Consider the following 25,240-nt stretch of genomic DNA (forward strand, 5'->3'; position numbering starts at 1 on the left):
ATATTTCGGCATTAAATAAATCGCAGAAACGGAGAAACGTTCGATGCCGATCCATTGAATTGATTCAGTGATCGTGTATGCGCATCATTTGATTGAAAAGCGGGATGAATATGTTGTGCACGTCATGCGCATTTTTAATTCCATATAAAATATATACGTTGATTTTCTCACTTTTCATTCGAATATTCTCCTTCGGCCATTCGTTGCGAGGAGATCGAGATGGAGAAATCGTATTTTAATTCAAATCACGTTACATAGCGACCGTATTGAAGTCAACAGCTTCACTTTTTCCATGCTCTTTTAACCACACACTCACACTTAATACCTTTGGAATATAATGTAAATTTTAAGCATTTCTATGCCGCAAGCGGCATTTTCTCGAATAGATTTACTTTTTCCGGCATTATGACATTGTTTTTCACCGTTAGAGACAACATGGAGACTGCAACTATGTATTGCACGATTAATCATTCATGTAATTTATCTCCCCTTATCGAAGAAGACAACTTTCTGCATACATGCATTGCAAACAGATATTTATTTGGGGAATGTGTGGCATTTCAGCCTATGCATATTATCAGCAATGTGTTCAGTAGTAGTTCATGTCTTATTTTAAATTCTTTATCCAGACATTTTTCAAATATTTTACCATAATTAATGCCATTTTATATGAAAATGTCAATTGATGTCGAATAGGCGATATTTCTTTAGAATTCTTCACAGTATTGATTACCATTAATCGAAGAGCATATTTAAACCTTATTTCTTTATTAAAGTTTTCTTCAAATACATTGATTTCAACAAAATATATTTTTATCGGTGGATGATTTCAATAACGATGAAATCACGTCAATTTTACATATTATGTTCACTTATTTATGCATTTCATGTGTCACATATTTTATGTTCTATCTAATAAGGTTTAAAAATTTACTAAACTTATTTCAAGACACTCTTAGTTCGTAAAATTTTCATGACACCCTCTCTTCTCTTTATGACAATTCCATTTGTTTTACTTTTCTTCAGAATCAGTTCGGTAAAATCTAAAATGTCGTAAATGGATCATCTCGTAAACCAAATCCTTCATGTTCGTTAAGTGTTTCAGTTTCAAGTTTAGTAATTTAAGTAAATTTTTTGGTAAAATATTTATTCTTTGTATTAAACATTAATATCTGCACTTCAATGCTTGCTGAAAGCCATGTCAAATGAAGCTAACTTTAATGTTAAGTGCTCAAGTAAAGTGCTCAAAAGTAAAAATTATAAAGAAAAATAAAAAAAACGTAGCAAGCATTGAAAGTGAAATCTGTTAAATTTTTGCATGATTTCGTATTATTACACTCAATATTTGAGATGTTCAAAAAACGAAACAACAAAAAAGCGATTAGAATAAACTTTAATTGCGGCGTTGAAGTGAATGGTCGAAAGTATTTTTTACAGTCGCATCGTTTTCAAATCAAGATTAAAGTTAAATCCCACCTCTTATGACAGATAGCGTGAAACAACCATGCACCGTATTAACACAGAGTACGCCGTTGGCGTGATTACAGTTTATCCAACAGAATGTACTATGTTGCGGGATGAAAAAACAGTTTCCTTGATTGAAACAAATCACTGACAAATTGCGTAAACTGTGGCTGTAGCATCCTGAGTATGAAAAAAACACCAATGACAATTTAACTTTCACTTTTTATTCATTTGTTGTTGTTTGTTCTTGTTTTTATACTGACTATGGTATATTGAGAGGGGAGTTTGTCGCTTCAAAATGTGATGGCATTAAGTTTATTCTATCTTCTAACCTCAGTCACAGTGAATATTTCAAGCGAAACAGAACTTTTCAAGTGGAATTTAAAAAAAAAATGTATTTTTATACATTCTTTTTGATAACTTTTTATTCATCTTTAATGGAACTTCAATCCATTGAATTATATGATTCAATCGACCATCTAATCGACTATGTCAAAAGCCATGATGAATCACAGCAACCAGACTTGCTGTTGGGTATTTTTTTGTGTGAAGGTAAAATTAAGATGAGGCGTAGTGCATTTTGTGGGTGTAGATTTCAAAATGTAATATGAATTTTCCATATGGTTTCAGTTCAACTGGAGACATGTTGGAATGAAACGGGTACCTATAGCAGCAAACTACCAAAAGTATTAGAAAATGTGAAATACATACGTGAGCAGTATGATAATAGACTGGTAGACCGTTCAATATGGGGATCGGATGTGCACAATTCAATTGGTTTGTCATCAAAATGTTCCGCATGTCAAAGCAATCAGTGATTAATTGTGTTTATATTGGTATTTTTCCGTTCGTTCAATATACAGTTGTTCAACAATTATTGAACCATTCAACATTGAATTTTTGGGTCACATCACTTCAAGCGAACAATGCGTATCTGTTTTTTGGAAATTTAACAACTGACTATCCGCTGTCAATTACGCACGAAAATTTCGCTGAAAATATTGATAGAGGTTCTCCTACACCATCCGAATCAGGTTTACATATATTCACTTTTGAAAAAAGTGGTACCATCGAATTTGTTTTGTGGTAAATGGAATTCATTTATTTATTTTATTTATTTAGATGAGTGTTTAGCCGAACTATTGAATTCAATCCAGTGTACGATAAGTGTTCGATGTCTACAAATTATGTCACTAATCAGGGCATCGAATGGATATCATTTGACTCATAAGTACGTAAATATATGCATATATTTTATCGATTATCACAATAGAAAGGTGTGACAATATATTCGAGCATGTTGAGCATGTAGGTTTATAATAAATTCAAGTGATAGACATGTTATATTTTCAATAAATGCACACTGCACAACTAATTACAAATTAATATTGATTTGAAGCAATGACTATATTGCAATGACAGATTATTCTACTTAATGTTGGTTGCAAAGTATCGTGATTGTGACTCTTGTTTACCTGTCAATGGAATATCAATTGATTTCATGATTTATACATTGTGTGCGATGGTGTGGCACGAACGGAATCTTATCATTGAAATGGATATACCGAATCAATTGAAAGATTTACTCTTGGAGCAAAGTAAGTGCATACATTTAGTTCGAAAATGATAAAAAATGACATTTTTAAATTTGCTTTTAGCTCTACTGTGCGGCTTAAATGGATACGGAGCATTCATTGACGAAAACACTGCGAAAGACATTGTGCAATGGCAGAACATTGAGTCCGGTTGTTTCGAGTACTTTGATGGTTCTTTATCAAATGGGAGTGATGATTTAAGCACAAAGAAAATCGTGAAACGCTTCGCTGCTCCTTTGAAAGATAATTGCTCTGATCATATGACGGGTTTGGCAGCAGCAGCTTTTGGCCTTTTTGCTACAATTTGTACTACTTTTCAAGTATAAAAAATGGAAAACAACTCAAATTTTAGGAAAAAAATCAACTAAATATTCTTTTTGGTAAAAAAAAATTAAAACAATTATAACCAACCATTCAATCAATGACATACTCCATTATATCAAATAAAATGTTTAACATTATTGTGTGCATAAACCATGTGTTGTGCTTTTTGAAAAAGCTTGGCGCTGGTGTAGGTCTGAAGATATGTCGCAGTAAGTTGATATATACGTAGCTATTAAGTAGGTTAAACTAACATAGAAAAAATGCAGTTTTAATTTCCACGAAATATTTATTGGTCGTTAATTTGAGATTTCTCGATGTCATATTTGAAATCACTCGATGTAATTGGTTGAAAAACGATTGTTAATAATGTGGCTCTTCATATAACAATTTAATTCCAAAAAGACGTAATATTTTACCCATATATTTGTCATCTACGAATGCTGACTCATCATCAATACAATATTCAATAAATATATTTTTTGTAATTGAAACTGGTAAAAATGTCTGAAAAAAATAAATAATAATGGTTTTAAAAAAATGTAAAATATATTAATGAAAAGTGAACAAACGAGAGTACGGCTCATGTGAAATGCCACAATATGAAACAAACAACATTGCGATAACGTCTACCATCTAGTTTCTTTTTATTCAATATTTCAGTTCAAGCAGTGCGCACATATATTTTCCATCAACGACTGTTATCACTCGACCGAGTGAACAGCAAAACAAATTTCAATATGTTGCAGTATAAGTTGTTGTTTGTGTACGTTGTACGTATTATAATTTACCACATTCATAGTCGAGTACGCAGCACACATTCAATTCAATCGAGTGTAAGTATAATAGCCATCGAAAGGAAACCATACACATACGTCTTGTATCTATTGTTACTGTTCGTATTCAAACATATATATGTATATGAGCAAATGATAAACGAACAGAACCAGATATACACGAATCGTTATCACTTAAGTCGTGCACAGAAATTTGAAGTTGTTACAAGTTCGTCATGTGTCGTTTTTGTCATAACAGAGTACAGTTCTTTTGTGTTTGAAAGTGAACGACGAGCTGTCGTTTTCAGTTTTATTTTTCTCTTTCATTGATATACGTTTATTCATTTTGTTTTGCTAAATGGCAAATTCATTTCGTTTTTAACTTTAAATAAGACAATAAAAATATTGAAGCTGAAAACGTTTAATTCGAAACATCAAAACGAAAAGAGAAGGAAAAAAATCGGTACCGATCTGTACACATACAATATTGACTGACGATCGTATGTAGATTCATAAATACATATGACGTAGTGAGAAAAAACGAAATGGTTTTTTCAAGTGTCATATATGTTATTGGGCTGCTGTGTGTAAATTATTCGGATTCTTATTGTGAGTAAAATTGATAGAATATACGATTCGATTAATGCACTATTTATTTATATTCATTATATTTGGTGCCTGTTGGTGTTTCGTCAAGCTGTGTATGAATACAGAGTATGGTGTGTACATCTAATGAAGCACCGATGTGCTTGCAGTTAGCACCTTAAATGCATTTACAGTCGTATTTGCACTGGAACCGTGTGTATCATCGAAGACACTGAAATAAAAACGAACGAATAAAAAAGACAGCATGAAAAAATGTATTAAGGACCGAACACACAACAATAAAAAATTGAATATTTTTGTATTTGTGTATATGTCACATAGCGCGCACGACGTGCATACACATCGTCGTCGCCATATACCGTTGGGAAATACGAAAAAGAAACCGACATATATATCCGGCAATACAGTGATGAAATAAAGAGAGACAAACGTTCGCCACGCATTACAATACATAACACATCAATGTTCAACTACACATAATCAATCGCTAAATGCAAAGGGCCACACAGTAGCGACAAATAAACGGAGCGAACAACAGAACCACAAAATGAAGTGAATAACGAGCTAACGAAAGAAAAAAAAAAACATACCAATTATACGATATCATTTAGTTTTACAGTGAACCAAAAAATATTTAGAAAACTAAATGACAAATGAAATAATAAAAGAATATAAAATAAAGAGGGAGAATACGGGCGAAAAGTAAAACTAATATACTGAAAAGCACATTTTTGTGGAAAAATTTAACCATCTAAATGAAATAACGTGTTAGGAAGAAAACAAGATACAATACCGTGAATTTTGTCACACTTAAACCATTTAGGTTTATGTGGTTTGCAACTTTTCGCCCCAAATAATACAGTTTTTTCTACTTTATTTTTCAAAATAAACAAAAATACTATATATATTCTATCAGCAGAGAAAAAATTCAGCAAAGTGCAGTTGAGAAAAGAAATCCAAAGGAAAATACTATATGAGAAAAAAGAATTTTCGATTTTAGAAGAAGAAGAAGAAACTAAATGAATGATCAGAAGCTTATCATCGCTGCATGTGTTGATTGAGACGTTTTGATTGACGAAATAAATGGAAGACGCAGTGTCGATTTTTTACGTCTTACGTTAAAGAAAAACAAGTAAGTATCATCATCTGTGTGAATCACAAAATGTGTGTGTTTTATCGATGTTTTGAAAATAAAATGAATTTGATCACACATATCTGAATTCATCAACGTAAATAATAAAATAAATCGGAATGAAATCTTCTTCAAAGGAAACTCATATCCGAAAGGAAGTGAATCATAAGTTAAAGTGCTTGTGACCATGTTATATATTTATTACTGTTTTTTTTTTTTAAATAGTTTATCACAAACAACAAAATCAACAACAATAAAATTAATGAAAAATAAAAACATAAATGTTCATAAATACGAGGTTCATATTTTAACTATGAATGAATGATGATAATGTGTGAGAGGTAAAGTTTCGTGGTTACTTCGGGCTCATTTTGAATTTTTATCCAAAAATTATCGGAATATTCATTTTATCGGTTGTTCACAAAAATTCTTCCATGAATTTTAACTTGGACTCAGATTGATATAATTGAATCATGTGTGTGCCTGAGCTCACAATAAATTGAGTGTGTGGTGTATAATATTTGGAATGGTATTTGTTTTATTTTAATTTTAATATGACTGAAAGCAATCTTGGTGAAGTGAGTGTGATAGCAAATGTTTTGGTAGTCGACATACTGGTTCCACCACATATGTGTTATTTTTCTCATTCTCCGAAAACCATCATTTTCGGTTATTTTCTTTTGTTCGTGTATACAATCATGCCGAATAACAATTCAATTGTGCGTGAATATGGAACTATTGTCAGTGTCTGTTCTTTTTTTTATTCGTATTTTAGCTTTGTGTTTTTTTCTTATAAATGTATAAATATTTTACCGGTCAGTAGTAGCGTGCACATTACATACAGTTTGTGTCAATTCTCAATATATATTGCCACCGTATTTGACGTATGCAAAACGAACAAGAGTGAGAGAGAGAAAGAAAAAAAGAAAAAAATCGATTTGATTGGCATTATTCAATCCAAAAAAAAAAAATGGTATAGATAATTATTTGTATGCAGTTCATACTGCAACATATTATAATAATATTATTGTTCCATTTCCTCGCTGAAGTGTTCGAAAACAATTTGAAATACATGTATTAATGGTATGGTGATGAAAAATGTCATTTTAACACCAGAAAAAAAAACTCGTCAAATTTTATGGGTGATTGCTTCGTGGCTACTTCGACACTAGTGGAAAATGCCATATCTGATAATTTACGGAAAAGCGGGCAATAAGTCGAGTAAAAGAAGCTCTTTTGAATCAAAATTGAGAACTGTACATCAGAATATTGATATGAATATATGGAAAATTATAAATGCCGCGTCAAATTAATCTTTTATGAAATACGTGAATCGAAGTAGTCCAATGATGGATATGTGTATGATTCGAATCCAATTCCCCTCTGTTCTGCCATTAAACTCAGTTAGTCAATCGAATTTATATTCAAATTTAAAATTTTCCCCCAACAAGAGCCAAGACAGTAATTTTGTTGATACGAAATTTGTGGAAATTTGCATCTACAAATGTCGATAAATGTGTTGCTATTTTTCTGAAATTCCGTTTGAAAATTTGGAATCACAGATTTTATTTTATTTTATTTTGTGAATAAGTGTGACAAAACTATTATTTTTGTCGTCAATTTTCTATTTTATTCGCAAATACCACTGCAACATTCATTTGCCAAAAACATTCATCAAAAATCTGCTTTCATCGAGTCAATAAAAAAAAGACTGCCTTCTAAAACATATGTATCAAATAATAAGCGATTGCTCATTGCAACCATACCATTTTTCATGTTTATTAAATGTATTGGTATGTGTACTCCATTATTCCAATAACTAAGTTTCTACGGCTGGTGTCGCGTCAATCATAATCAATGTGCGGTATTCTCACAAATTTGCAAATAAACTTTTTTGTTTAAAATGCATTTTGAACAATGAACTCAGGGGCTATGACGTGTGGCAATGCAGAAAAAAAAACAACGAAAACATCAAAATAGCACAACCATAAAAAAAACGAAACAGTATACAGAGACAAAGAAGTATATAAAAATTATTGATAAAACACACTAACTGTCTTACCAAATTTGAGATAAAAACCAACGTTTTTTTTGTTGTTATTTTACCCCAACGATACTGGATTGGGTGATAGAAAGAGAACAAATATATACTCATTCTTTTTTTGCTTGTTATTTGAAGCAATCATTTTGTGATTCGAAAATGAATTCGCACATTTCAACATATTTCGTTTCTGTGTCTTCATATATTCACTTGGCTTGCGTATTATTGTTACCGTTTTAAGTTTGAAACTACACATAACACCAGACGTTGTTGATGTTCTGTTTATTTCTGTGATGATATGAATATTTAAAGTGTCTCTGTATTGAAAAATCAACAAAAAAATTGCGCCCGTATGTAGAATATAGATACCGCTCACAATACATACTCACACTTGTTTTAATAGTGGGGAAACCATAGTTAACAATCATAGTGTATTTTGTTTGGAACTAACTCTTATATTATATAATGGTTCAGTTCATATGATCAAGTTGGCATAAAAGTAAAAAAAAAATATATATATGTAAAGAATCAGACAAATGTGAGTAAAATCAAACAAACAAACGAATGTGCACGCAAACATAAACATAAGCAATTTCGCAAGGAAACAAAATGTGATTATTATCGGTGATAATCACGAATATAAGTGAATGACAATGACAGACGACTTTGGCTCAGCAAAAAAATTATTTTCATTTTTAGTGCCCGTTTCTGTTCGCTTGAATGATTTGTATTTTTGCTCTATAGAACGAATATTGAAATGCATATCTGTATGATTTTGCCATTCGTTCAACGTGATTTCTTCAAGTTTTCCTTACGAAATTCGTACATAAAATAGTTGAATCCACACATCTGGTTCTTTTTTATCGTATCAATTGTTAGTATCACCGTGCTTTCCCATAAAAATCATATTTATAGAACACGTATATAATGCACCCATTTTAAAAAAGAATTTATAATTTACCGAAAATACGTTATAAATTGTGGAATAAATTTCTATCGATCGTGAAGAAAATGTTGAACGAAAAATAAATAAAATGTTATCACATTTGCTCGGATTTGCCAATTTTATGTAATATAATCAAATCGATTAAACTATTTTTCGTGCTACTCATTAAATTTATAACCGAGCGAAGTGACATTTGCGGCATGATTCGGACAAAGTATACCAACTTTTTGATTTGCCGATAAAGGAACAAAACGAAAAATAGTACCAAAAAAATCGAAAGAACTTTAAAATTTTATCGGCATTCAAAATGTGTAAGTCCAATTTTTAATTCGGTTTGGATTCCATATAAATAATTTATTAGTGTTGTTATTGCGTTGCTCATTTTTCGATACACTGTTGAACATGAACACAACAGTGCATATAAACGTAGTTTTTTCGCTTTAATCAGAGATGCATTTCTCCCACAAATCGACCTATTCGATAATTGTAGAATTTTTTTTTATGATACGCTTACACGTATGCATTGTGCATATATGTGTTTCTACTTTTATTTAAAATAAAACCACTTGACAATTTTCAATATGCATAAATAATATAATTTCATAAAACCAATTCCCAATGCACAACACACATTATACAATTATGTCCCATTGTGCTAGAGATTTATCAAGCGTGTTGTCTGAAATATACAATACATTTGAAGCGTATACATGGACAGATACGCAGACATAAACACACAAATATAAACACTTAAAAAAATGAGTAAACGTATGAGTACAATAATTATCTCATATAGTGCACAACGCAAATGCAGGTAATTTGAGAACTGAGCAACGTATAACACACGACAAATTTACAATTGCGTATCGAAGCCATAATACCGTCGTTTCAAATACAGAAATAAACAAAAGCGAAGCAACGTTTTGTTCTTGAACAAGAAATTATGCTGACACTCGTTTGTGTGTTTCAAATGTTTGTTTATTCACGTCTTTTCTTCAATTTCTTTCATTTTGTTATTTACACTGGAAAAAAGTGTGATGTAAGAACTTTATATGCATATTAAGCTTAAACATAATATTTATACACTTACTCTCTCAGCAAACATAAAATGTATGAACAGAAAAATTACCATCATTGAATCGGATCAGTTGACAGTCAACCGAGAAGTGATCAAAAAGTCGGTTAAATTGTGTAATCAGCACGCTAAACATATTCCAATGGAATTTTCGTTTGCTTCTGACCTATTTTTGAACAAAACAGTTTTTTTTTCTGAGAAAAAAACTAAGAAAATTATTCAAACTGGAAAAAAGAGGTTAAATTGAAAGTTATACTCTATTTTATTGACCAGTGAAAGGGAAATTGAACATTCGTTCATTTGAATGTAAATGATTTTTATTCACGTTTGAATTATTATTAATGTTTACATGAAAATCCTCACTCTTCATTTCTTTTTTGCTTTGCGTGCAATGGCCACAATTCATGCCAGAAAATGATGGTGATGTGAATTTCTGATAACCAACAATTGGTCACTTGCGCTTTAACACGTGGATATGGAAATCGATTTATTTATAAAATATTTTGAAATAAATAATTTTAAAAATTTGAACTGTTTGCAAAAATGAAATTATTCTTCACGACCTGTATTTCTGTGATAAAACAGTTTTGTCATGAAAAACGAATTCACCGATCGATAATAGTATTTCACAAGTGTTTTGTTCTGGAACTTTTGGTAGAATAAATGCGTTAGTAAGCAACTTGATTCGATGAAAAAAATGTCCGTTTAGATATACAAAAGAGATTGAACGACTCTCAGCTAGAGAATGAACGAGAAAATAAAACAACATATTCGTTAATTTTCATTTTACAGGCAGCTATACAAAACATTGTAGAAAATATATTCCGTCTGAAAATGTAGTCTATATGTTATTGACACAATTGTATCCAGCACAAAACCATACAGAGTAAAGTACTCTCTCCCTCTCTCTCCCTCTCTCTCTCTCTCTCTCTCTCTCTCTCTCTCTCTCTCTTTTATTCTGGCAAAGAAAACAAATTAATATGAAATAAACAAAATAAATAAATATAGTATACAAAAATCGAATCAAGACCCATCCATTTAAAATCCATTTGGTATATTCATATTCACCAATGACGTGGTCACAATACAGCACCTATATCTAGGAATCTGAAATAAAATAATTGCACTCGACCAATGATATGAGTCAGTATGGAAGTATTGAATAAATTATTATTTCAGGAACACAAAATGTAAGCTTAATGGTCATTTTAGTTGAAAAACTACAGGTAATGCCATTAGGCGAATCAGATATATCCAGCTTATTGATTGCATGCGCTCACACCAGCTTCTATACAAATGGTTTATTAGTTTATTCTCGATCCATCGATGTTATTCACGTTTATAAATAAACGTCAAAATGATGGTAATAATAATGACTTGAATTTCACTATATGGATGTCCAACGACCGCATATGTGTCATTATTATATTATTTTATTAGTTTCAATATGTCATCAAATAGAAATTATTATTGCTCCAAATTTGAATGTCGACTTAAAATTGTTATACCAAAATGTGCCAACGTGTTTGATAAGTACTGATTGAACCGATATGGTCTCTCATGTCTCTCTAAAATGAGAAAGAAAAAATAAAAAGATTGATTCGAATGTATAATTATTAACTGTTCTCAAAAGGTCCTCCATTCATTTGATGCACCACTATCCATGGCTGACGATAAACGTACTCACAAAATTCTTAATAAAATTTTAAAAAATACTGTTTCTTTGTAGTTAAAAGTTAGTTGAACTTGTTTTTGAAACTCATTTTTTTAGTGTGTGGTCGAAACGTTAATAGGGCAACAGGCGAAGAATGTGAGTCTTATCAACGTTCAAGATAGATTATTATATTGAAACCGAATGTATTTGACTTTTTTTCGTTGTTCTTAAAATGTGATTTTGATTACGAGGAATAAACCAGCAGAAAAAAAAACAGAATATATGTATGTATTGGAGATATCAAGAAATTTTGTTGATTAAAAGCTGTTTATAAACGAAAGAAAAAGTAAGAGAACGAGAGTGTTCTGCGTCGCACATTTTCATTTTATTCATTTTTATTCAATTTGTTTGTTTTAAAATATTTAGTTCTATAAATATTCACTCTATAATGACTCGCAGACCATCTACATCATATTAAAAACCTGATTGTTGACTTAGTAACGAAAACAGGATTGAACTTGAATCATAAAATTTATTCACTGGTGATTATATTTTACATATATATTTTTTTTTTCCGGTAATTTTTGCATGGTGAATTTCGTTATTCTATTTCAATGCAGTTATATGAAATGTGTCTGCTGTAGATTCACCGATAATATTGACAATTGCGGTTATAAACAACTTCCACATAGTTTAAGTTTAAGTTTACACAATATTTTTCCAGTTTTCATGGTAGTAGATTTAATTTTAAAAAAATCTATTGAATTCCCTGTGCGTGATATAGGTACTTGCAATTAAAATGATCCACTAGATTTTTATTGTGATAATGGTCAGAATCAAAACATAAATATTTCCATGTCCACGGACCCTGACCCAATTTACAGCTTGATGTGGAGGTAAAATTTGCTGCTATAAAAATATCATTACGTAAAACACTTTGGGATGAAAACGCGATACATGTGCACATATTTGATCTACTAACATTGATTTTCAATAAAACATATGAAAAATTCGAATGCAGTTGACTTAATATACAAAAAAAAATATCGACGGAAAAATTATAATTAAAAAAAATAAACTATCAAATAAACTTAGATTGTTTGATTTTAATATAATTTATACGATAATCAACAATACCACGTGTGACGATAGCTCTGGATATGTTTGCTTCATTCGGCTCGCGCATTCTTTGAAGTGCTAAAATGTGGAGAAATGTTCCATGTGAATGCCTTTATGATAGATGAAAAAAAAAAAACTGTACAGACGATAAAGCGTTCGCTTCGGTTCAGAAATAAAATGCTGACGTGTCAATGTGCGATTGTTTGGACATATAATATAATGTACTAAAATCTCATTCAGTGTTGTGTCAACCATGAAATCTTGATGAATTTGTACATTTCCAACCAAGCGAAACGAAAACAAAAATGTGTTGCGTTGAATTTGATCAGCAAAATTACTAAAAAAAAGTCTAACTGTTCTGATAAAAAAGTATATAGAGTTGATATGGTATAAATGAGTTTACCTTCATATTGAATATTTATCGTGTCAAAAAAGCGAAAAAATGAGATAAACTGATTTTTATCGCTTGTTTATTACATGTGGCTTGCGCTTAATGTATCTGGAGTGAATTGAGCTAATGAGCTTTCGTTTTCAGCACATCTTTCGTACGATAAAATGACAATGAAATTAAAAAATATACAATATATATATATTGAAACGTAATCTCTCTCGGAAAATCCAAATCGACTGATACGCATTTTTGATTGGTAGTTTTTTTTTCTTCTTTGATAATAATCATTGCTCGCTGCTTATATTGCTTGCGCCTGAAATTAATGAGCAAGAATTCAGTTTGAGTTTTTAATCGAATACAGGCGCAGGGAATAGCGGTTTGTCACAATTCTTGATCATTTTTTAGCTAAAAATTTATCACCATAATACAAAAAAAATATTATCAAAATAAAAATCATTCATTCGAACAATTACTTTCGGCCGTCACGATTTGGAAACAATATAATTGCACTTTTGGTTTCATTGTATATTTCATTTCCATTTAAGCATTTGAAATCAAACTTCCTTTTCAGAACATTTTACTGAGTTTTCAGTAGAAATATGTCATTATAAGACTGATTATTGAGATTGAGAAATTAACACATGTTTTGGGTTTGAATGAGTTGCTGTGATAAGCGATAATATAAGTATATGCTGAGCATAGAACAAAGCACCCAATTTGAAGCTTATAAATTATTCGGAATATTGAAGAGCGCTTTCAAATGCAAACCGAAAACCTCAACTAATTTTGATTGGTCCGTTCATGTTGAGTATCTATTATAAAGGAAAATAGACCTACCAATTAAACAAAAACTATGAAAATTAACTGTGAATAAATAAATTGATACTGTAATAGTAACACTTGTATAATTGTTTGAAACACTCAAAAATTTACCACAAAATTTCAATCCAACGAATTTGGAATTTATTCACAAACACGTTTTAATTGTGAACACAACCAATGCACATTTGAATAAAAATAATTACAATTTCTATAAATGTTATACTAACTGAGTGATGTGAGTGTGTTTATTATTAGATTGAGAAAAGTAAAAATTTAAAAGTGAAATCAAAAAATCAAGTTGAAATTACAAGGAATATTTCCTTTTAAATAGCTGTAAAACGTTTGACATGTTATTTGATGGGGGCAATTCACTGAGTTTATGATTTTAAAGCGGCAGTCAATCAATACTGACAATACAATACACACATAATGATACATTATCAGTGAAATATCTCCCAATCCCCATTAATATGATTAAACGAAAGAACATTATCATGAAAAACAAAACATTTTCGACAATTGGACTTTGTCAGTGATAATCAGTGTAAAATTTGAAGGAATTATCGATGTACATTTAAATGTTATGTCGTAAATAAGATTAGTTAACTGTAGATATCGAGGTCAGATTTTAAGTAACCATTGACTCGGATTGAAATACATCGATTTTTTTATAAAGTCTATATTTTTTTATTCCGATTTTTTTTAATGATCACGATTCTTATTCCTTCTCTTTTTTTCTTCCTCAATAGAAAATAACCAATAATGCAGCATGGATCAACAGAATTTCTACTACGGAAAACACAATGCCGGCTCTCTGAATTATCAGACGGCTTTCGGCAATTCGGGATCCGAATATCAAGCAACAGATATCGGCGAGCACACCTCACTGCATCACTCGACCAGTTTAAATTTCAATAGCAGTTCCACAGCCACAAATAATGTATGCAGTGATTTATCAAATACACCATCAACGGTCGCCAATTTATCACGATCCACAAACAACAATTTGACCGCAAATCCATCAACAAATGAATACAATGCAGGGTCGTACAGTAGATTTTATTCGTACATTTCGGACAATACTGTACAAAATGTGTCATCAGCTTCGTCAAATACATCTGATTGTAATAACACCAAACACGTTAGTGCCTTTAGTAGTAAGTCATATGAAAATACAACGAACTCGGCGCATGTTCCAGTTATAGCTGTAACAAGTAATAGCTCACACGCAAGGGCCTATCATTCTAACATAAACTATGGATCATACAGTGCTGATTACCATAAGACTCTGAATCAAAATTATCCAAGTGGCTCGATTATACCATCACCGACAGCCCAAAATCGAACATCATTGAACTCAGCAACAGCATTCACACCGGTGGAGCATATTGTACAACCGACCGTAAAAAGAGTCAGTAATAATGTAAATAATAACGGTAAGATATCGGCAAAAACAAGTGTGATCAAACCAGTGAATGCATACAATGCAACCGCTTCGGTATCTTCAAACTCGCCGATCAATTACGCAAAATATGTTCAACCATATCCTATCTATGCGAACAACAATAAGACTGTATCCACTTTGGAAAAATCTCCTTCATCCGCAAACCGTGGAATGTATTTAAATAGTTCAACGAATCATAAAAACACAGAATTATATTGTCCAGAACCAATTTCGGCCGCCCGATATTCAAATCCAGCTTATGCAATTAATGTGAGCACACCTGGAAGTGGTCACACAAATTCACATTATTTAAGTGCGAATAGTTATCCGTTGAACTATGGCCATCATCCACATTATTTGACACAACATCAAAATAGTGTTTCGCATCATAGAAATTTCTTGCCCACACCTGCCTATCAAGCATCACTCGATGAAAGTGTAGCGTCCAATTATTTAAATCGACAAAATGTAGTAAGACCAACACCCTCAAATACGTACAAACAAGGTCAAATAACATATCAGAATCCGTACAGTTACGCACGAGGCAATATTGTGAATGCGGCAAGTGGAGTTAGTACGAATCATTCGAACAATAACCATCCTACGCTACCAAAGCCACAAACACAAAATCCTTTAGAAGATTCGTATTCACTGGCACATGATTTTGATAATGCATATGATCGACGAAATTTTCGTCAGTACAATTCGATGTACAGTTCAAATTATATTGATTCAACTGGCTTTGAAGAGTATACACAATATTCTTTCCCTTCGGCTCATTCGAGTTCGGTACCATTTTATTCGCCCAAAGCATCATCGAAGCAACTTCTGTACAATCACAATCCAGGTTTAAATGTGTACAATAATAATGCTACAGCACATGTACAATTGACATCGCAAACGTCACAATCAGTCTCTACGTCAGATGTAGCAACCACCTCAACGACGACCGTTGTTCAACAGCCTGTACCGATAAATCCAAGTTCCTCACAACTGATCTCAAGTAACTATGATGCGACCTCGATGCATGGAAACTCAATTTTACCATCGTCTTTGTTTAATAACAACAATAAGGAGCTTTGCCAGCCATCAAATCAATACCATCATCAGCAAAGTCCATACACATCGCAGATTTTGTATTCAAGACTCCAAAATGGTAATTACTATCCGTCAATGAAATCAAATCAGTCTGCTCACTTAGGAATGCATTCAAATGATGTGCACATTGTCCAAGATAAAGTGTGTTCAGAAAAACCTTTGCAAGCACAACCAAACAAATATAGTGTAATTGATCTCGAGGAACAAATCAATAGTTCGAAAATATCCAAAGTATCGGGAACAATGTTGTCAAATTCAACGTTACATCATCGTGTTAATGAGTTCGGACAAAAAATACCAGTGGTACATATACAGGGTGATCAACGACAACCAAAAGATAACGGCTCTAGTCAAAATGCAATCGAAAGCAATAAAAATTCCTACGTTTATAATAGTGAATCTTCGTACAATACCGACTGCTATCGGTTACAATATCAATGGAAAAAGTCTGTATCGTCGTCTTCATCGACAGCGACATCTACGTCATCATCATTATCATCAACCACAACGCATATGCATCCGAAAAAACAGAGCATTCGAGATTATCTATCTACATGGAATGAAGATGAAGATGGCGAAATAGATGCAACATCTAAAAAGGCGTCCAACAATCAAAACTTATATTTGGCTGCAAGGGAACCACCGCATTTGATAAATAGCATGATGCGTCTAGAAAAATCGAATAGGATAAACGAAAATGTGCCAGTAATTGTTCAGCCAGTTTTACAACCACCGCATAGTAATTTGTATTCATCAATGGCAATACCATGTCCTGGAGTTTCTATACTAAACAATGCATCAACGGTGCCACCAAAATTTCAAGTGGGCATCTGTATCGATAACGAAAGCCAAAACTTGCCCGATATTATTGTTGATATACCGAAACCCAAAGGAGACGACGAAGCGGAATCTTTTGAACGAGCAAATGGTAAGGGGATTTATTTTCTAGTTGTTGTTGTTAAAGACACGATTAAAGTATAAATTATTTTAATATTCCATTTAATTTTAGTAATTCAAGAAGTTCCAAAATCATCCGAAAAACTGTACATTCTTGATTCAATCGAAGTTCCACTGTCTGATCTCAATAAATACAGACATCTCAGTGTTGTGAATAGATTACCTGATAATATTGTACTACCACCGCCACCATTATCATCAACAAATCAATGCCATGAACATAATGTACCGAATGTAAATGTACCCGTTAAAATCGTCGGAGAACAGCATCTAATTCATAAGCCACAACTTACTAAAGATGAATTTGGTGAGAGAGATGCGAATGATAAAGATGTTCCTCAGGATATATTGACAGAAACGAGAAATACTTTGATTGTTAAAAAATTGTTGAAAAAGTATCGCAAACGAGATCAAATGCGTAATAAACAAAAACAAGCACTGGCATGCCAACAAGCTCCTTCAAATGAACATAATAGTGATTTATCGACACCATTGAGATCTTTATCACCAGCCCATGATTTTGATTCGGAAATGACAAGAGCTGTTGATCTGTCTGTGCATAGCAAAGAAATGACCGATGACCTTTCAGTGAACAGTAATGACAATATCAATGAATTTATTGGGGAATTTTCAATGTGTACCGATGATGGTGAATATGACCTTATCCCTAGTCCTTTGGCTGAAATACTGAAATTAACCGAACATCAGCCTTTGGAAGTTAACAGCAAAAATGATAGCGATTGTGAAATGGCGAAAAAACATATAGCAGGTACAGATAAAGTTAGTGATCATGAATGTACTGATAATGTAAAGGATGTTAAAAACGATGAAGGAATTGGAAACGTTGGAAATGTTATCGATTCCAAAATTGTTGAACCTATAGAAATTATTGAAATTGAAGAAGAGAACGAACAGGAAAAAGAATCAATAAAAAAAGAAGAAACAAAACAGGAAGAAACAAAAAAAGAAGCTGAAAAACAAGAAAATGGAGATGATAACATTCCACCAAAAAGTGACACTTATGCTGACATTTCAATCGATACGTTACAAAATTATTGTGTAAAAACTTTCAACACCAGAGAATTTCGTAGTTACTTCAAAGAAAATGTAATTAATACAACAGAAAACGATGAAATATCACCAGATTGCTCGACCACAAAAAATGAAAGTGAAGAGCCAAAGCATACGCATAGCAATAAAGTCGTAGATTCGAAGGACGATATTATCGTCATCGACACTGATGACGATGAAAATGATGATGAAATTCCAGAACTGGTGGAAGTGTGTACCAAAAATCCCAACCTGCTATTAAGTATACCAAGTCTATGTGCCTTAGCAAAACAAGCGGTACGATTAAATCAATTAAATATGTCATCAAATTTGAAACCAATTGTTAAAGAATTGGAATCAAAACGAAAAATTGTCGCTTTGGATATTGTACATGATACATGCGCCAACAAAGTACCAACACTTCAAGAGCTTGCACGTGAGGTAGCAAATACAATTTATTCGTTTAATGTAAAGCCACTTCAGGACATATGTAAATTAGCCATTGAGAAATTCAATCATCTTTATATGGTCAGTCAATTGGATACGCCAAGCACAGGTTATATATCCGAAATGAACGTTACGGAAAAAATCAACGAAACATTTGTTGAAGGTTTGTTTTATTGTGAACATTATTCTTATATTAAATTACTAAATAAAATCCGTTTTCATATTTTTCTAGCTTCCTCTGTCGATAAGCTACCACAAATTGAAGAGCAATCAGTTATTCAAAGGGCAAACTCAAATGGAACTCAATCATCTTTAAATATGACTGAAATCATGGATTATTCTTCAACTGAATCTCCGGTGAAATCTTTGAAAAATTTGGCCCAAATTTGCGTTGATGATTTGAAGAAATGCAATGAAACTGAAAATCAAACGAAAAACACCAATATTAAAAGCGATATAATTACGTGTAATTCAAGTGACTCCGAAACGGACACATCGTCCATAAGAAGTTCACAGAAAGGAGTTATTACGGGTGGCGCACGAAAAGTTAGCTCAAGTGAATCCCAATCAAGCAGTGAAAGTGAAAGTTCTAGTGATTCAAGTGATTCAGATGATAGCGACGACGACGAAACCGATGAAAATGATAATAGTGATTTCAATAAAACAAACAATGACACTAAACAAATAACTGATCAAGTAAATGAATTCACTGAAAGTATAAAAAGTAGCATAAAACAGCAAATTGTGGATGATTGGTCTAGTGAATCCAGCTCATGTGATGAAATTGTGGTCAACTCAATGGTTAATAAAATTGTTGAGCAAAATGAAAACAACGATTCATCTCCTATTGCAGAAAATGTAGCGAATCAAATGGAGGAAGTAGAGAAAATGAATGAAGTTGAAATATATAATCCAACAGCGCTGAAAGATATTTGTAAAGAAGTACTCAATGCTCATTCCATGATCATTCAATATGAAGTTCCAACGTTGAAATGTTTATGTGAACATACTTTGGCCACCGCTGGAATGGAAATTCCATTGATTTGTTTTGTTCCCGAAGAAGAGTTTATGACTGAAGATCAAAGTTCAAACGATGATGATGGTGTATATTTGTGCTTGGATGGTGAGTTTGATGAAAGAGAGCTAGCAAATCTATTCAATGGTGATTCAATCGATATGCATACACTTGAAACAAAAGAATGTGCCACAGATAATTCCAGTTTCCGTGATCAATGTGTTGCATTGCAAAATATTCTCTCCTCACCGTTACCCGAAGATAATCAATTAAACGAATCGATCGAAATTCAATCAGATGAATTTTATGTAGACCCAAATGGATTTTATGATAGCATTCAGTATGAGGAAACCGTTTTGCAGTCTGAAAATCAAGAAGATTCGGCTGCTGCAATCGCAAAATTAAAAAAATATTTACAAAACAAATACGTTCATCCGTTCAGCTATCATAAAATGTTTGCTATAAATAAGCTATTGAGAAAATATAAAGTATATCAAGTGTCTTTTTGCAATAAAAAATCAAGTGTACAAGAAAAGGTGCAGAAAAAACTTTCGAAATTGCGTCAACAAGCCGAACAACGTTGTAAACCAAAGAAACTTGCGACACGTCGTTCGGCCCGTATCGCTGACAAAATCAAACAGAAAATTGATGAAACGGATTATATAGGGAAAAAATCGAAAAGCACAAAGAATGAAAACACAAAAGTTGATTCATTGGAAAGAAGACATGTTTGTAAAATAGTGAACGTAAACGAATTAATTCAAAATTCCGGAAAAAAGAGAAAAATCACTGAGACTGATAAGGAATCAATTACGCGCGATCTTTTAAAATTAATTGCAAAGAAACGTACATTGAAACGTAAACTATCGATTTGTCAACGGCCAAAATTCACCCTTGATGATGATGGATATTGTTACGATGAAGATGGCCAAATTAGTGAAATGCTGAGTTCTTTCATAAACAATAGCATCGATGAGGAACGCTCTGAATTATCGAATGTAAAAAAGCCACGTTCACGTAAACCATCCATTGAAAGCAAATCATCCAAAGAGCACGGAATCAAAAAGAAAACAGTACCGCCAATTACATTGAAAAAACAGTTCATCACTGAATACAAGGGAAAAGCGAAAAAACCGAAATCAAAAACAAAGAATTCAATAAAAGGAATAACAAATGAACCAAAAGAGAAACCGTTGGCACTGACTGAAACGTTTGCTGTAAATAAGACTGAAAAGAAGCGTATTTCGCCTGGTACAACACTTACATTCCCCACAAAGGCATCGGTAAAGGAAATAATTCCCGCAAAGAGAACACGATTCTTATCGATCGACAGTTCTTTAATGCGATACGGTACAGAATCGAAGCGGTCATACAACCAAATGAAATCATTAAAAGAAAATTCAGAATCTCTCGAAATTGTCAAAAGAAAAGTTACAACACCAAAACTGTTGAAGTCAAATAATATCGATGTGGCTACGATGAATAAAGATGCTCAAAAGTCAACAAGAATCAAAGAAAAACCTGTCACATTACCGGAATGTAAGAAATCCAATCCCGAAGTCCTAAAAGAAATTCTCAAGTCATCGTTAAAATGTGTGCAATCCGAAAAAATCCAAAATAATACGATAAAATATAAAATCCCGACTAAGGTCAAAGTCCACAATGAAGTGAATGAAATACAAACAACGAAACAAATGGAAAACGTCAAGGAATCACATGCAGAAGTTTTACCCGAAATATCAACCACGAATATGAAAACCCTTGAAGAGCCCATTCCTAAAAATGCAAAGGAAAATAACAGATTGCCTAAACGAACACGTTTTTCCGATCGAATTCAGTCACTGTCACAAGATCAATCACCTTACTTGAATGAAACCAAAGTGGAAAAGGATCAATCGAATTTCAAAGCTGCTGATTCCACAGAAAATGTTATGGATAATAATAAATTTTCAATTAAAAATCAAGAAAAACCACTATCAGAAAGAAGCCTGTGTTCAACGATGGTATCTCCACTAAAAATTATCATAGAACCAAAACGATTCCAATCACCATCACCACCAAAGAATGAATATGCTTCTGTCAAAGACCCATTGGCAATAAATAAAACCAACGAGGAGCTTGGCCCACAAAATGCGGATTCCACCACAATAAAACCGATTGTGGAAAAGAAAGAAGTTCAAAGAAAAACACGATTCTCGGATAGAATTACAAATTCAGTTGTAAAGCCATTGGTCATTGGTAGTGAAAATACCCAGTCACCTTCTATTCAAATTGAACCGTCTATGCCATTAATATCAGAGAATAATGATAAAAAATCACCAGAGAAAAATGTGATAAGACCCAACAGAGAGACTGACATAAGAGAGTCAACACCAACTCAAGAGCAACAAATATTGTTTACAAAACCAGATATGAATGCAACGATTAAGCCGCTTATAGATATCGAACAGCTTTTGCCATCAACGAAAATTCTACAACCGAAACCAGGGAGGCGGTGCTTGGCGAGAGCTCAAACAATATCACATTCAGTATCTCCATTGAATAACAATAATACTTATGAACCTATGCAATTGCGTTCATCCAACAGCTACTGGAGCCGGAGAAGATTTGATCAACCAAGAAACTATGACATCAAACAATATCAACGAAATTTCCCTTATAAACCAAAAGAATTTCCGTCTGCTTTGTATAAAGAAAAGCTAACATCAACAACAAATTCCAATTCGCCACCCAAAACAATGGTTTATTCACAAATGGCCATAAATAATACGTCAAAAAACATTCCACCACCGTTGCAAAAAAAACCAATTGACATATCGTCATTTCCTGATCCTGAAACACTTCAAATACCATCTCTTGATTTACGCATGTCACCTTTTGGTCGTTCTCCTTTAACATTATCAATACCGAAACCAATGGCGATGCAAGATAACAAAGAAATAGCAACAGGTATTTTTTTTTTGCTAAACATTACATATATTTTTCGATTCCAACTTAATAATTTATGGTTTTCCATTTTGTGTTTTAGCATCCAATTCTGAACCCAAAAGAACTGAACTAAATAAATTCGTTTCAGACTACAGTAAATTTGATATTCCACCATCTGATCCTCGTCAAACTTCCACCGATGTTGAACGAAAATCACCTGCATTTGCGACAAACCATTCGACAAGCACGCCTTTTAGTTCGCCATCAAACACTTCGCCGAAAATTCCAATCAGTATACAAAAGAGTATACCATCAAATATACTGTCGAATGTGCTTAAAAGTTTTTCACCAAACAATTTTTCACCAAAAAGTCTGTCACCAAGTATATCATTGAATTTACCATCGACTCCGGTATTATCGTCACCATCAAACTCCGTTCTATCAAGAGTGAATCTGCCATCGTCTAATAAATCACCGTTAATCAATATACAATCTTTGAATATACCATCACCAAACGTACCATCATCGGGAAATGTAACACCAAACATATCGGCGCCGTCTGAAATGAATACCATTCCATTAGAACTAGATCGTGTTGTAACACAACAACGTAAAATACGTGAAATGCAACGTCGCAATAGCCTTTGCGTTGCAGAAATCAGTAGCTACCAACGTAATATTCTCAGTAAATTTGCAAATAGCATCAAACATAAAAAATTGAAAGTCGAAGATATTTTAAAGAAAATTTATAATAAACAACCATCGCCAAGTTCGACCTCATCAAGCAGCAGTGATTCGGATAGTTCTAACTCGAATTCAAGTGAATCAGTTAGCAGTAGTAGTTCTAGTTCATGCAGTTCAAAGAAAAAATCACGTCGATATCATAAAAAGAAGCGTTCACATAAACGTAATTCAAATTCCGATGATAGCAGTACGGAATCAAGCAGTTCGTCTAGTTCATCGTCATCATCAACGCGGCATGGAATAAAGCGTTCAAAACGTTATCGAAAATCGACAAGAAAATCAACCAACCAGATAAATGATAGTCGAAGAAAACCTACCCCAAAACCAATGTTTGACATTGAAACAATCAAACAAAATGCATTGATGGGATGCGTCATGCACGAGGAATTGTTAAGAAATAAATTGAATCAAATGTCATCCTATTCGAGCATTGCACCCAATGAAAGCAGTTGTGCTCAAGCATATATGCAGCAAAGTCAAAATACATCAATACTATCGTCGGATGCACCGCTAGACATGGGCCATACGATAAAAAATCCTTATGTTAAACTACAACGAAACACCAACATCGAAAATATGGCCGAAAATTATGCACATGAGCAACAACAAAATACTAATAACAACAACACTTCAACAAGGTACAAGCAAAAACGTTTCGAATAAATTAAAAATCAATAACATCGGTAAATTTAGCATTTGAATTCAGTAAATGTGAAAAGATGAACTTTTGATACCAAAAATATTGTGGATATTAGTTTAAAATGACATTTGAATATTAGGTCGCCAAATACAGAAAATTCTTGCGACAGATCACGAACAGAGCTGCACAGTAATTTGTGATATTCACACTGTAATTGTTGTTCAATACCGTTCGCATTCCATTCATTTGATGAATTCATTGGAAATAAACTACATTTGGGAAAATTTCCATTTTTTTTCTTCTTCAAATCATTTAGTATGATAAAAATGGTATAGAAACAAAAATTATATATATTTCATTTTGAACGATGTATGTATGTGTGTAGCATCTGTTTTTGAAATGAGTTGCGAATTCAAGGCAATTCGTGTAATCACTTTGATCATATAATATATTATAGTAAGTAGTACACACAAGCCAAATACTGTTGGCCCAATTTGACTGGCATGTGCTTTCAATTTTATGTACGCTTTCAAAGTTTTGAGTTCTGTGGTTCAGGTTACGTAACCACAGAATTTTTAATCGTTTACATTTTTCTAATGGATTAAAATTTAAAAGGAAAAATTATCAACTTAGCCCTATAATTATAGCAATACAAAATATTAGAATAAAACGATACGGATTTTTTTTTTTGTAAATTGGCTTTAATTCAAGCTTTCCTTAGTTACAGCTTTAAGGAGTGAAAACAGGTATTTATTCATAATTTATAAGTTTTTACTTCGAAATAGTTTATATGGATTTAGCAAAGAAAATGTTGTTGAAAAATAGATAGAGCTTGTAATAAATGGAAATAAATATTTTAATATCATTTTGAATAAGTAAAAAGTAAGACGGAAGAAATCATTAGGGTTTTTGTGAAATGTAGACGATTTTTTTAATAGAAATATTTTTAAAAAGTTTGCTTTATGTTTAGAGTTT

The 25,240-nt window shown here is 32.5% G+C and overlaps 2 protein-coding genes and 1 long non-coding RNA gene across 4 annotated transcripts; 2 read left to right on the plus strand and 1 right to left on the minus strand.

The window, feature by feature from the left end:
• The first annotated feature begins 1,825 nt into the window (after positions 1-1,825).
• Positions 1,826-3,385, plus strand: LOC116338296 (UPF0764 protein C16orf89 homolog). The gene is made up of 6 exons (XM_031763436.1): positions 1,826-2,016; positions 2,095-2,241; positions 2,328-2,498; positions 2,587-2,695; positions 2,887-3,062; positions 3,123-3,385. Exons 1-6 carry the CDS (start codon positions 1,857-1,859, stop codon positions 3,383-3,385), a joined length of 1,026 nt encoding a protein of 341 aa, XP_031619296.1. The 5' UTR covers positions 1,826-1,856.
• A 264-nt stretch (positions 3,386-3,649) lies between these two features.
• LOC116338303 lies at positions 3,650-4,199 on the minus strand. Its single transcript, XR_004200862.1, has 2 exons — positions 3,953-4,199; positions 3,650-3,887 (listed from the first exon to the last, which is right to left on the minus strand). It is a non-coding gene; the product is annotated as an uncharacterized LOC116338303 (long non-coding RNA).
• Positions 4,200-4,432: 233 nt separating this feature from the next.
• LOC116338335 lies at positions 4,433-24,954 on the plus strand. 2 transcript variants are annotated; one of them, XM_031763506.1, is made up of 6 exons: positions 4,433-4,765; positions 4,854-5,894; positions 14,692-17,412; positions 17,494-19,101; positions 19,171-22,902; positions 22,982-24,954. In XM_031763506.1, exons 3-6 carry the CDS (start codon positions 14,712-14,714, stop codon positions 24,286-24,288), a joined length of 9,348 nt encoding a protein of 3,115 aa, XP_031619366.1. In that variant the 5' UTR covers positions 4,433-4,765; positions 4,854-5,894; positions 14,692-14,711; the 3' UTR covers positions 24,289-24,954. The 2 variants fall into 2 exon arrangements, with proteins under 2 accessions (XP_031619366.1, XP_031619367.1); XM_031763507.1 differs by lacking the exons at positions 4,433-4,765; positions 4,854-5,894 and adding an exon at positions 13,473-13,496.
• The last annotated feature ends 286 nt before the right edge of the window (positions 24,955-25,240 follow it).

The sequence above is a fragment of the Contarinia nasturtii genome, unplaced genomic scaffold (assembly GCF_009176525.2).
Source record: "Contarinia nasturtii isolate CC-2019 unplaced genomic scaffold, AAFC_CNas_1.1 Cnas_scaffold_350, whole genome shotgun sequence".
NCBI lineage: Eukaryota > Metazoa > Arthropoda > Insecta > Diptera > Cecidomyiidae > Contarinia > Contarinia nasturtii.

Bases quoted from the DNA above. Each gene is read 5' to 3' on its own strand.
- LOC116338335 (XM_031763506.1), top strand. From the start codon at position 14,712: ATGGATCAACAGAATTTCTACTACGGAAAACACAATGCCGGCTCTCTG. The intron at 19,102-19,170 runs GTTTGTTTTATT...ATATTTTTCTAG, and splicing joins CAACGAAACATTTGTTGAAG to CTTCCTCTGTCGATAAGCTA. The intron at 22,903-22,981 runs GTATTTTTTTTT...TTTGTGTTTTAG, and splicing joins TAACAAAGAAATAGCAACAG to CATCCAATTCTGAACCCAAA.
- LOC116338296 (XM_031763436.1), top strand. From the start codon at position 1,857: ATGTATTTTTATACATTCTTTTTGATAACTTTTTATTCATCTTTAATG. The intron at 2,017-2,094 runs GTAAAATTAAGA...ATATGGTTTCAG, and splicing joins GGGTATTTTTTTGTGTGAAG to TTCAACTGGAGACATGTTGG. The intron at 3,063-3,122 runs GTAAGTGCATAC...ATTTGCTTTTAG, and splicing joins AGATTTACTCTTGGAGCAAA to CTCTACTGTGCGGCTTAAAT.